This window comes from Esox lucius, chromosome 10 (assembly GCF_011004845.1).
Source record: "Esox lucius isolate fEsoLuc1 chromosome 10, fEsoLuc1.pri, whole genome shotgun sequence".
Classification (NCBI taxonomy): Eukaryota; Metazoa; Chordata; class Actinopteri; order Esociformes; family Esocidae; genus Esox; species Esox lucius.
Genome location: NC_047578.1, coordinates 5,356,449 through 5,368,680, shown reverse-complemented (window position 1 = coordinate 5,368,680; position 12,232 = coordinate 5,356,449). Strand labels below are relative to the sequence as shown.

At 42.8% G+C, this 12,232-nt stretch overlaps 1 protein-coding gene across 3 annotated transcripts in view; it reads right to left on the bottom strand.

Moving 5' to 3' along the window:
- Positions 1–12,013, bottom strand: part of cdk6 (cyclin-dependent kinase 6) — a 42,605-nt gene extending 30,592 nt beyond the window's left edge. Inside the window, exons 1-3 of one of the 3 annotated variants that reach the window (XM_029122742.2) lie at positions 11,565–12,013; positions 10,402–10,736; positions 7,489–7,624 (exon numbers count right to left, since the gene is read on the bottom strand). In XM_029122742.2, coding sequence (XP_028978575.1) covers positions 7,489–7,624; positions 10,402–10,625 — 360 coding nt within the window. In that variant the 5' untranslated portion in view covers positions 10,626–10,736; positions 11,565–12,013. Of the gene's footprint in view, positions 1–7,488; positions 7,625–10,401; positions 11,066–11,564 lie in introns of those variants that run through there. The other 2 variants (XM_029122744.2, XM_029122743.2) reach the window with 2 other exon arrangements.
- Between the last annotated feature and the right edge of the window lie 219 nt (positions 12,014–12,232).

Here is a 12,232-nt window from a genome sequence, read left to right as displayed (position 1 = left end):
CCAGGAGATGGGGTGTAGGGGGAGCGGGGCCCGGCGTTAGCCCAGTCGCACTCCCAAAAGCTGGGGGAGGGAGGGAGGCTGGCCACTTGATGTCCTTCCAGCTCATTTGATTCCCTGGGCCTCCTCCATCAATTACCGTGCGGTGGGTCTGACTGGAGGTCTGGAAGGGGTAAGAAGGGCTGAACACTGGCGGGGGGGGGGGGTTTGGTGGAAGGGTGGTCCGCAATCTGCCGTTCCCTGGTCAAGGGTAGTTTTGTTGGGGAGGGGGGGCAGAGGCTTGGTTACTGGGCTCTGTCCACTGTCATGGAAATAAACGGGTTGGTGCCGGTGTCATCTGGATCATTTTCCATTGGCCCTCACCATTCCTCATCAACGAATAGGGGACATTGAATGTACATTGCTGCGTATAGTTCTCCAGTAGATGGTTAAACCAATATGTGGCATTTTGTAGGCTCTTGTGCACTATTCCATCACTAAGTCTGACAGGTGTTACAGTGAATCAATCTTAACAGCAGGAACAGAGGAAGCAGAATGAGACACCCATCTGAATGGTTCCATGGTGGACAGCAGTTCTTGGTGTCCAGGGTTCCTTTATTGTGATACGTTGAAAGCCACAATGCAGGATTAAAAATAAAATAGCTATCGACATAGAAGAACAACCCCGTTTCTAAAAAAGCTGGGGTCGCTGTGTAAAATGTAAAGAAAAACAGAATGCTATGATGAAATAATTTAAAGCCTATATTCAAATAAAAACACAAAAAAGGTACAAAGACAACATGCCCAACGTTGAAACTGAGAAATGTTTGTATCTTGAACAATATATGCCCACTGAATTTGATGCCAGCAACATGTTTCAAAAATGTTTGGAAAGGGGCAACGAAGACTGAAAACGTTGTGTAACACAAAAAAATAAACCTGGTGGAACATCTCACAACTAATTTGGTTATTTGGCAACAAATCAGTAACATGATTGGGTATAAAAAAGAGCATCCCAGAGAGGATGAGTCTTTCAGAAGTAAAGATGGAAACTATTCTGTGAAAGTCTGTGCTGGCAAATAATGAAATAATTTAAGAACAACATTTCTCTCTGTAAAATTGCAAAGTTTGGGGATCTCATCATCTATAGTACATAATATCATTAAAGATTCAGAGAATCCGGAGAAATCTCTGTATGCAAAGGATGAGGCCGAAAACCAATATTGGACAGGCCGTGACCTTCGGGCCCTCAGACAGCACTGTATTAAAAACAGACACAATTCTGTAGTGGATATAACTGCATGGACTTAGGAACACTTTGTCTGTGAACACAGTACGTTGCTAAATCCAGAAATGTGAGTTAAAACTCTAACATGCAAAAAAGAAACAATATATAAACAACATCCAAAAGAACTGCCACTGTTGGGAATTATGGACGCCGCGTCCTCTGCGCAAAAGACGAAAGGGACCATTCGGCTTGTTATCAGCACACAGTTCAAAAGCCAGCATTTTTGATGGTATGGGGGTGCATTAGTGCACATGGCATGGGTGACTTACACATCTGTGAAGGCACCATTAATGCTGAACAATATATACAGGTTTTGTAGCAACCTATGCTACCACCCAGGTGACGTCTTTTTCAGTGAAGGCCTTGCTTATTTCAGCAAGACAATGCCAAACCACATTCTGCACGTATTACAACAGCATGGCTCCGTAGTAAAATAGTCTGGGTGCTAAAATGGCCTGCCTGCAGTCCAGACTTGTCACCCACTGAAGACATTTGGTGCATTATGAAATGAAAAATATGACAAGGGAGACCCCGAACTGTTGAGTAGCTGCAGTCCTATAGCAAGTAAGAACGGGAATACATTTCACTTTCAAAACTACAGCAATTGTTCTTCTCGGTACCCAAACACTTAAGAGTGTTGTTAAAAGAAGAGGTGATGCAACACATTGGTATACATGCCGGTGTTTCAACTTTTTTGAAACGTGTTACTGGCATTAAATTCAAAATAGGCATGTATTTTCCAAAAACAATAAAATTTCTCAGTTTCGGTGTTTTGGTACTATTTTCAATTAAATATAGGGATAAATGCATTCTGTTTTCATTAGCATTTAACGCAGCTTCCCAACTTTTTTGGAAACGGTGTTATATATTTAGATGACCAAATATTGATGTAGAACTGCTAGATCGTCCCTTTCAATGCTGTCAAATGTACGGGCAAATATCTTCTTTTTTTAATTTTGATATATATATTTTTTTTACATTTCAGATATAAGGCATTTTTGCAGAGGTAATCTCATCCAGAGCGACTTTCAGTTAGCACAGTCATCTTAAGTGGTATCTTAATACCACTCATCTCAGTAGTAGTCAGTAAATCTTCTCAAGTATTGAAAAGTCATATTAACAGAGTACCTAAACATGTGTTAAAATAGCGCATAAGCCGTGTCCTGCCGCTTACTTGAAGAAGAAAAAAAACTCCAGTTTTCAGTCAGATTTCTTAAACCAAACTCAGCGGCCTCTCCAAAAATAGCGTGACGCATTCCTCCGTTCTCCTGTACTGTCTACGGATATCCCCCCACCCTGAGGTCAGAGGAATATGGAATGTGACGGTGGATTTGTAAGACAAATTAGTGTAATATTAAGTGTGAGACTAGCCGGACAAGGGAAAATGCCTAATTTCTGCAGATAGTGTTTAATAAACACTGAGTCACCGTGTTTGAAAGGGCCACCTGTTCTCTACTCTGCTCCCTAATTTGACTAGAGCTCTATGGAGCCTGGTGCACTGCAGAAGAAACTGGATTGTAGAAACTGTTATTGGACGACTTACAGTTTTGTCAGACCGTTTGGCCCCGAGGGGAATTCTTTAATCCAACTGGAAAGGGAGGACTGACAAAAAGACACAACACTGCAGATGGATACATGCCTTCTGTCAGGGTGAAACAGTTGTGTCAATCAATATGAATCACCCACTGATTAGGTTACGGATTGTTTAGAAATACGGCCCACTCTACGGCTTAGTAGGGAGAGCGAAACCCAATACAGGAACGGCAATGCAAAGAAACGTGAACGTGATCACAAATCTTGGTACTGACATTTATTAGACTGACTCACAGGCTTGAAAGATCTTTCTGGATTAATACACAGAGACTACTCTGGTGTCCCCAGAGACACACACACTGTCTCATGCCCACGCCAAAACACACACACACACGCACTCACCAAAACACACACACTCCTCATTTAGATATACAGTAAACTGAGAGACCAGAATGAAAATGGAGAAGCCCTTTAATTAGTAGCCAATCTGCAACATGTGCTGCCCTTCAAAAAGCCTCAACACCCCCTGATGTTTGGGTGTTCCATCCTATCTGATCATGTTTGGGCTGAGGAAAAAATATTTTTGCTCAAAAACAAAGTCCACATATTTTCATTTCAGTGTGAACTTGCAAAGAATGTTGCCCTAGACACTGATCTACAATCAGTTCTGTGTTTCCCAGTAACCAGGGAAATGTAAAGTTGCGGCCAAAAGTTTTGAGACTGACACAACTATTAATTTTCACAAAGTCTGCTGTCTCAGTTCCTATGATGGCATTTTGCATATACTCCAGAATGTTATGAAGAGTGATCAGATGAATTGAAATTAATCGCAAAGTCCCTCTTTGCCATGACAGGAACATAATCCCCCCCAAAACATTCCACTGCATTTCTGCCCTGCCACAAAAGGACCATCTGACATCATGTCAGTGATTCTTTCGTTAACACAGGTGAGAGTGTTGACGAGGACAAGGCTGGAGATGCAGATTGAGTTAGAATAACAGACTGGAAGCTTTAAAAAGGAGGGTGGTGCTTGAAATCATTGTTCTTCCTCTGTTTACCGTGGTTAACTGCAAGGAAACACGTGCCGTCATCATTGAGGGCTTCACAGACAAGGATATCGCTGCTAGTAAGATTGCACCTCAATCAACCATTCATTGGATCATCAGGAACTTCAAGGAGAGAGGTTCATATGTTGTGAAGAAGGCTTCAGGGCACCCAAGAAGTCAAAGAAGCACCAGGACTGTCTCCTAAAATTGATTCATCTGCAAGATCGGGGCACCACCAATGCAGAGCTCAGGAATGGCAGCAGGCAGGTGTAAGTGCATCTGCACGCAAAGAAGCCACTTCTCTCCAAGAAAAACATCAGGGACAGACTGATATTCTGCAAAAGGTACAGGGATTGGACTGCTGAGGGCTTTCTCTGACAAATTCCCTTTCTGATTGTTTGATTCATCCGAAAAAAGCTTGTCCGTAGAAGACAAGGGGAGCGCTACCATCAGTCCTGTGTTATTCCAACAGTAAATAACACAGGACTGATGGGCTCACTCACAATTCTGCCTAAGAACACAGCCATGAATAAAGAATGGTACCAAAACATCCTGCGAGGGCAACTTCTACCAACCATCCATGAACAGTTTGGTGACAAGCAATGCCTTTTCCAGCATGACGGAGCAACTTGCTATAAGGCAAAAATGATAACTAAGTGGCTCAGGGGAACAGAACATCGACATTTTGGGTCCATTGGCAGGAAACTCCCAAGACCTTAATCCCATTGAGAACTTGCAGATTATGCCAGAATGGGCTGCCATACGTCAGGATGTGGCCCAGAAGTTAATTGACAGAATGCCAGGGCGGATTACAGAGGTCTTGAAAAGAAGGGTCAACACTGCAAATATTGACTCTTTGCATAAACTTAATGTAATTGTCAATTTAAGCCTATGAAACTTATGAAAAAAATTGGCAACAAATCAGTACCGCGATTGGGTATAAAAAGAGCATACCAGAGAAGATGAGTCTTTCAGAAGTAAAGATGTGGATGGGTTCACAATTCCGTGAAAGACTGCATGGGCAAATGTGCACGGGCAACAATTTTAAGAATAATGTTTCTCAATGTCAAAGTGCAAAGAGTTTGGGGATTTCATCATTCAGAGAATCTGGAAACATTTCTGTACGCAAAGGACAAGGCTGAAAATCAATACTGGATGGCCGTGATCTTTGGGCCCTCAGGCGGCACTGCAATAAAAACAGACAAAATTCTGTAGTGGATATCACTGCATGGGCCCAGGAACACTTTGTCTGTGAACACAGTACGTTGCTGCATCCAGAAATGTGAATTAAAACTCTAACATGCAAAGAAGAAACCATATATCAACAAGATCCAGAACCGAAGCTGCCTCCTCTGAGCCGAGCTCATTTAAGATGGACTGAGGCGAAGTGCAAAACAGTCCTGTGGTCTGACAAATAAAAATATGAAATAATTTTTGGGGAATCATGGACGCCGCATCCTCCGGACTAAAGAGGAGGAATCATGGACGCCGCGTCCTCCGGACTAAAGAGGAGAGGAACCATCTGGCTTGTTATCAGCACACAGTTCAAAAGCCAGCATCCGTGATGGTATGGGGGTGCATTAGTGCACATGACATGGGTGACTTGCACATCTGTGAAGGCACCATTAAAGCTGAACAATATATACAGGTTTTGGAACAACATATGCTACCACCCAGGTGATGTCTTTTTCAGTGAAGGCCTTGCTTATTTCAGCAAGACAATGCCAAACCCCATTCTGCACGTATTACAACAGCATTGCTCCTTGGTAAAGGAGTTTGTGTGCTAAACTGGCCGACCTGCAGTCCAGACCTGTCACCCATTGCAAACATTTGGCGCGTTATAAAACGAAAAATACAACAATGGAGACCCTGTTGAGAAACATTTTACTTTCAAAACTGCAGCAATTGTTCTTCTCAGTTCCCAAACACTTAGAGTGTTGTTAAAAGAGGAGGTGACGCAACACAGTGGTAAACATGCCCGTGTTCCAACTTTTTTGAAACGTGTTGCTGGCTTTAAATTCAAAATGGGCATGTATTTTCCAAAAACATTAACATTTCTCAGTATCAACATTTGATATGTTGTCTTGGTACTATTTACAGTAGTGATTAAATGATTTGCACATAACTGCATTCTGTTTTTATTTGCATTTTACGGTGTCCCAACTTTTTTGACAACAGGTTGTTGTTGTTGTTGATGGGGATTCCATATTCAAGTGGAGGGGAACTAAAAGCATAGTCAACATTGCCCTCCAAAAGTACCCTCCAATCTGATAATGAGCTGGTAGGTAAATGCCCAGTTTTAAATAGCTCATGTCAGATGCATATGTACACCGCATAGACAGAACAATCACAAACACATCTCAGAGAAGGAAAATGAGTTTACACAACAAATGTCAATGCATGGAATCCTATTTTATCAACCCAAATTGCTTCAAATCAGTCCTCCAATAAACCTAAATCACACAAAATTATTTTGAACAGCAATGTACAGTATCGCTTGCGCATCATATTGGAGACCACATATTAAATTGTCTCGAAATGGAACAATCCCCCCCTGTAGCTGCTAGTTTTGAAAAACTACAGGAAACAGACTGATCTGTGGACACCGTTGTAAGATTGATTACGTTTAACTCCAGCCTAATTTCCATTCACAATGATTAAACTGATCCACTTGATAAAAAAAGTAAACAAGCACCCCTTACAATGATAGTAGCAAAGGGAGACTGGACAGTTTTCAGATGGAAGTATATAAACTACATACTGAAGTGCAGCACTGTAAATTACTGCTCTATCATCTAGGAATATACATTAAGTGCAAGTCAAATCTGTCGGGACACACTGGAGAAAATTCAAAAAGGTTTTTCTCGTCACTAATCTGGATATGCACATTAAGCTTGCACACCAATGCTGATGTGATGAGTGGTCAAGGCGTGCACAACCTATATATAAAGCTTTGGGTATCCCATTTAACAATGAATTACCTTAATTTAGTCTTGACTATGTGGGATAACTGAATGTGATGAAATACTTTCTTTGGCATCTTGCTTGCTAGTCATCTACTCGTGGCCATCTAAGTACATTAAGTTTTCCAACAACAATAGCAACAGAACTGCAGCTAGCTAGCTAAAGTTGTCTGAATCATTGGCTGCTCCCCCAAATGAAAAGTAGACAGGCCTACACCCTCAGAATTACATTAAACATTGTCCCATCCCAGTGTACTTGCAAAAGCACTAGGCCAAGCAAAGGAGAGTTCTGATCAAAGTTAGCTAACTTTGCCATGCAGTTTAGCTAACTAGCTACACGCCTCACAAGGAGTCTGACCAATAAGGTTTGAGTCCAACAGAAACATGTAGTCGTGTTGATTACATTTAACCCTGTAGGTGTCAGACACTGAGTAGAGTTAGCATTGTGGGAATGTCAAATTCAATTAAACCAAAACTGCATCCAGAGGGATAGTGGTTACGAGTTAGGATGTAAAAACTTGGCGAGTTGGAGTGCAGACATTTTCTGCCTATAAACAACAAGGGACATGCTAAAGAAGAAAGAAAAGCCAAAACGGTCAACCTCTGGTTTGGTGTCACTTCTAACAGACAACCCCTTTGACCCTTGACCCTCTTTCCGGACTGCTTCCTATTCATGACCCACCTTGATTGTTTCAGGCGGCACCCCTGGATCAGGTGCTTTTTCCAGGTACGTGGTCAAGTCCTGGTCAACGTGCTCAAAGACCAGGGTGAGCTTGGTCTCGCGGTCGTTCCGAGACACAGTGCACACATCAAAGAGTCTGTCGAGAGAGAAGGGCAGAAACGGGAGTAAATACCACGACTTAGCAGCGCCGTGTCAGTGGGATTTTCATAGGGGAAAAACCTGCTCAGGTGAGAGTGCTGTTTATAAAAGGTCTGCAAATCGTTCATAATAACTTAATGAAGTAGCTCAGGAGTACACAGATGTTACAAGCGTTGTAAGTCTTCAGTCTTTAGTCTCAATGAGAGCAAACTAGGTTGGTATCCTACCAGATAGAGCATCCGATCAATAACCAGAGGGTTGCTGGATCACATCTCAATCTGAAAAATCTGTCGTTCCTTACCTGAGCCAAGCAGTTAAACCTAACTGCTGTTTAGTTTTTTCCTAGATATTTTGTGGTAAACATAAACTCCAGTAGAGAATGCATGGGATATTTGATTACACCATCTTGAAAGCAACTCTTTAGGTCTCATACAAGGATACCCAACAAGCAAACATTGACCTGACCCATGTTTCACTTTTTGCCCATGACACTGAAACTCTCCTTCATCCTCTGTCCTGACACAGCAAACAACAATATTGTAGCTACAATATATCACTTTCATGAGGGAAAACCTTGGTGACTTGTGAAGTCTAACGGCACACAAACCTTGTGTGGTGCGTGTTTACCAGGCAACAAACAGCCAGATTATTTGGGCAGTTGTGCCAGGCGCAGGCTTTGGTGAAAAGTCTGGGGAGAATACATCCGGTGTTTTCCTCGACGAGCCAGGCACCACAACAAACATTCCTCCGAGAGCACCACAGCAACCCTCGACAGGCCATGACCGACCAACACACGTCGTTGGAGCTGCATCTCTGGCCACGGCAACCAATCAGAGTGTAGGAGAGGAGCACGGATGACATTTTGCCCCTCGCTGACATCACTGTTGCATATTCCAGTGGCATTAAGAGAAATTCAGGGCTGACCTCTCGCTTGGCTTTCAACCATTAATTCTTCAATTTTCATTATTGCATTACAGTGTAATTAATATCTCGTCATTTCCAAATCAAGAGTCAACCGCTCAGCGGAAATAACAAAGCGATTCCAGTTCTCTGTGAATTGTCTTGAGGTAAACCATGACAAAGCCCCTCCATTAACTCTTAATAAAGGTGGCCCATTTATCTCTCCAATCTTCCCCTGTAGACTCGGGCAGGGGTTTAAATCAAAGCCTGGGAGCCAGGAAGACGGCTGATTTTCTGTTCAACCCGGCACTTAATATTATTCACCTGGTGTCCCGGGTCTAAATCAGTACCTGTAAAGAGTGCTACAATAAATAACGTCCAGGTACTGAGGGGCTGCATGCTTAGAATGCCTGGCCTAATGGGAATGTTCACCGCACCCCGGCCCTCTGGCACTCTTAACAAGTGTGTAAATCCTGGAGTGAGAAGTGACCATCAACCCGCACACCCATGAAGTCACGAACCAAGCGAGTCTTTTCCGGTGCGGAATGCAAGGTTAGACACCCGAGAAATGTGACCGGTCCACCGCAATGCGGCCGCTTGGCCAGACACTGAACATATGGAATGTATAATGGGCCTCGTTATAAAGCACCCAGGGGCTGGCCTGTAGTTACAGAATGCACCCCGCAACCCCCTCTCTCCCCCAAGCTGCTGGGCTTCACAGAGGGAGGAAAACACCTTCTCCAGTGTGGTACCAACCTCTGACTTTTGTACATGGGAACCAGAACTCCATAGAGAGGGCCAATTAGACACATACCACCAAGCGCAGGGATACGTGGCGTCTCAATTAAGAATATGTTCACTTATTTTCCGATTGGGAAAATAATAAAGGGGCACTTTGTAAGCGAGATCCGCAGGGTGCAGAATAAAATGTGTATTCCGCCATTAAGCTTTTAATCCAAAAGCACTCAGTCTCTCATTAAAAGCTAAATGGCAAGGTTAGACCTTGAGCAGGGCTGGCAAGTGACATGGTTTCTCTGACTAATTGAACTGACCTCCAAAACAAAACACGGGAGCCTTCCATGCCGCACACATAACAACCAGCGTATGTTGTCTGTTGGCCTGGAGGTTTAAAAACCAGTAAGTTTATATCCCCAACTTCAGTAGGGGAACCCTGGCATACTCAGCCAAACCCACTATCTCTGTGTGACTCAGTGCAAACAGTTATTTCTTATCATTCCAGATTACTTCTCTGTGAAATATCCCCCTGACTAGTGATGGGAACTACTTCACATGTGACTCTTTTTTAGGTTTGCTAATCTGGTGGACAGATATCAACCAAGAATGTGTTCACAGGGGCAGCACACAAAACAATCCCCACACAACCAGCATACAGTAATATGCTACTACGGTCAGTTTCCAAATGGGCTTACAGTTGTATATTACCAGACTGCAGTTTTCGCAACTCGATGCATTGGTGCATCAGCCAGAATGCTGATTAGCTAATAAAAAAGTTTAACTATATCAGACCATATACCGTATGGCAAACAGATTATATTTTTTCTGCTCTAATTACATTGATAATCACGTAATAATGGCAACATGGCAGAAGGTTGTGGTATATGGCCAAAAATAAAAGGTCGGTGACCAAGCAGTCTGCTTTGCTTCATGCCTAAAAACCAGCCCGTGGTCATACACCTAAACTCCAGCCTTATTCCTCAATCGGGCTGTGTCCTATCTGGCATTAAATCCACACTAAACAATGTGCATGCATTTAGACATCGAAAGACCAGGGGTTACAAGTGCATATGTTTGAAAATAGTAAAACTAATGAAGCAACAGCTGGCAGTACACCTGGTTAGATGCGTCTCTTCTTACCTGACCACGTTGGGGTGCTCGAATGCCTCCAGTTGCCTCAGTACCGCCACCTCGCGGATGGTCGAGAGGGGCATCCCTTCCTCCTCAGTCTGCACCCGAACTTTTTTTAGAGCTACAAAGCGCCCCCCGTTTTTCAAATCCCTTGCCTTGTACACCTTTCCGTAAGCACCTTCGCCAATCTCGGCGACGGGTTCGTATAGATGTGCCTCGCTTTCTTTGTCCATTTTGCAGGTTATTTTCCTTGTCGAGAATAATGCGGGGAATCCCGACGAATGTGACGAGCCAGGGTTTTTACAAAGCCATCCTCACAGAAAGTATGTTGGAACGTGCAACGCCTAAATTAAAGGAAAACAAAGGCAGCAGAGGTAAACATATGATAGCAGTTTGTCTATGCGGTTCCAGGTAGGCGACATTGTGTCACCCTGTTTAGTTTATTCTGACTATCAACACTAAAACCCCTGATGCGTTCGACTAGATCCACTCCCACTTCATTACGCGAATGAACCTCGCGATGTCCTCCTACCTTTAACATCTGGCATCTCTAAACACTAACTATTTTGCCTATTTTACATAAGGTATTGTGCAGATAACGTCCATAATTTGAAAAACGTAATCGTTGTGTTTATGATGACACGCTTCTAGACGAATGTGAAAAATGAAACAAAATGAAAAAAACATGACTTAAAAAACAATATGAATTCAAAACTCGGTCTAATTAGACATAATAATGCGCAAAATTAAGGGTCTGAATTTTTATTTTCTAATGTGTCGGTCGGAAACGAGTCCGTACAGTTGATCGGCGACATACTCCTGCGAGCACGTGGTTGTCTGTCTTTTGTATTGTCTAAAACCTCATATAAAGAGTCAATTTAACCATTGCTCTCTTTTTCCATGCCCCTAATCACAAACAAAACGTGAATTGTGTTGTGGTTTAATTATGCAACTTTTTTGCAATTTCTTTGCTAACTTTTTTCTTTTAATGTAAATCTTTTATATATATACAAATAAATCTTCATAAACCTACAGCAATTTTGAAATCCATGCAACAATTTATCCACTAATGCTTTTACAATAACACAATGACCGCAATAATTAAATGCATGCAATGCAAATGTATTCTGTCGAAACAAAACATATATATATATAATAACATTTCAGCCTACCTTTGACTATTTTATGTTTTCAGTGAAGGTCGCAGCCTTGGTCCATGAAATAATAAAACATGCTTCCTTTGGACAGGCTAAACAGCATTTTACACAGATCATCCCTGTACTCACGCGGGGCCACACAGGTAGTTGGATGGTGCAGGCTTCTGAACCCCCATCCCTCAGCCTTTCCCTTCCACCTCTACAACTGCAGCTCAAGCATAGCAACTGAAAAACGGGGGGGGGGGGGCGTATTCCACACAAAAAAACTATGCCTACTGCAACTTTTTTGGGGAGGTCATAGGACAAATGCGTGATATTTTCGACAAGCTCTTCTCCGTTTTCCCGTTTTAACTACTTTATATATTTATCCGGGGAAAATGAAACGTCTGACTGTGAGCTCCGTCGCTTCTTCGCTTTCCCACGCTGGATGAATGTGCATTGACCCCCTTCAGAGAAGTTTGACACAGAGCAGGAACATTTCCGCATTCCTCACGACTACAAAGGCTAACCGCCTCCTTTTGCTTTCTTTCTCCCTCTTTGGGTCTTTATCATTCATAGTTCTCTCGATTTTGCTTCGCAATGTCAAAACCGGTAGCACCACAGGGCAGAGAATCTGACCGGCAACAATAGTTTATTGGCCGGACCAGTCGATCTATCTAGGCCATTGACAACTATTTCGTTGA